The sequence below is a fragment of the Vombatus ursinus genome, unplaced genomic scaffold (genome assembly GCF_900497805.2).
Source record: "Vombatus ursinus unplaced genomic scaffold, bare-nosed wombat genome assembly UNPS02014821.1, whole genome shotgun sequence".
Taxonomy (NCBI): Eukaryota; Metazoa; Chordata; class Mammalia; order Diprotodontia; family Vombatidae; genus Vombatus; species Vombatus ursinus.
The window spans coordinates 49,531,942-49,533,087 of NW_020954599.1; the positions used below are offsets into that span (position 1 = coordinate 49,531,942).

General features: G+C 43.9%; 1 protein-coding gene and 1 pseudogene across 1 annotated transcript; both read right to left on the reverse strand.

Annotated features, from left to right (window-relative positions):
* Positions 1 to 363: 363 nt before the first annotated feature.
* LOC114024349 (trafficking protein particle complex subunit 6B-like) lies at positions 364 to 768 on the reverse strand. Its single transcript, XM_027837361.1, has 2 exons — positions 558 to 768; positions 364 to 473 (listed from the first exon to the last, which is right to left on the reverse strand). Exons 1-2 carry the CDS (start codon positions 766 to 768, stop codon positions 364 to 366), a joined length of 321 nt encoding a protein of 106 aa, XP_027693162.1.
* A 51-nt stretch (positions 769 to 819) lies between these two features.
* LOC114024468 overlaps positions 820 to 1,146 on the reverse strand; it is a 13,439-nt pseudogene continuing 13,112 nt past the window's right edge.

A 1,146-nucleotide genomic window follows, 5' to 3' on the forward strand; every position in this document is an offset into this window, starting at 1 on the left:
ATGAAATAAAGTTGAATTTGGTATACTGTGATAAATAGCTACAGTGTAGTGTCTCAGCAAAATTTTCTTTGATACTCATCTGTTCCATCAGATGAGATATATATATGTGTGTGTGTGTGTATATATATATGTATATATATGTATATATATATACACATATACATATATATGTATATATATACTATGGTAATCTTATTTGAGAGTGCATATTACATCATCTAATAAATTAACATATAGCTTATATGAATCAGTGTACTATAGAAACTTATGACAATGCCAGTAAGTCAAAAATTACAAAATCTTTATACACGAATAATTTAATCTCTTTACATTGTAGAAGCATTTGAGTACATGCTACATCTTCTATATCATCACTTGGAATTCACACGCTGGCATTGCTGACTCTTCAGCTGTCACAATACTTTTTATCCTCAAATTTGATAAGCCACCTCTGATTAAGCCACATGTAAATGCTAAATACTTAGGAGCATGACCTAAATACTGTTTTCCTGCCTACATCTGAGTCAAGGGTAGAAATTTGTTGTCCTGAAGCATACCGATGCCCTGATGATTTGTCCTTAGATTATCAATTTGTTTCTTGAAAACAGTGGTCCAAAAATCTTTGCAAATGAACTTCATGATATTTAATTCATCCTTGAACCTTGAGGAGTCCTTTGTAAACCTTTCTAGCAACCCTTGTCCTACTCTAAACCTATGTTCTCCAGCTTCCCCCTGATCCGCGGACTTGTAGACGCCGGTGGTCACCATCTGGTTGGAGACTCAAGAAGAGCGCCTCGTCTGGCATTTCCTGCTGCTTCTCTAGGGCTCCAGGGACCCCGGGAAGGCGGAGGTCAGGGCGCGTGCTCGGCCACCACCTCGGTGGATGCGGCCGCTTCCCGAGCCGCTGCCTCCAGAGCCGCCGCCAGGCCCCGCTGTGCCAGAGCCTGGTCCCACAGGCGGCAGGGATGGGGAGGGGGGCCGGGGCGGGGCCGGCGGGAGGGGCTTCACTGCATCTTCCCAGGCGCCGGCACCAGGCCGGGAAGCCCAGCCCCAGGAGAAAGCCTGGTCTATTTTTTAAGGTATTATTTTCTTCAGTATTTGTGTGTGTGTGTGTGTGTGTGTGTGTGTGTGTGTGTGTGTGTGTGT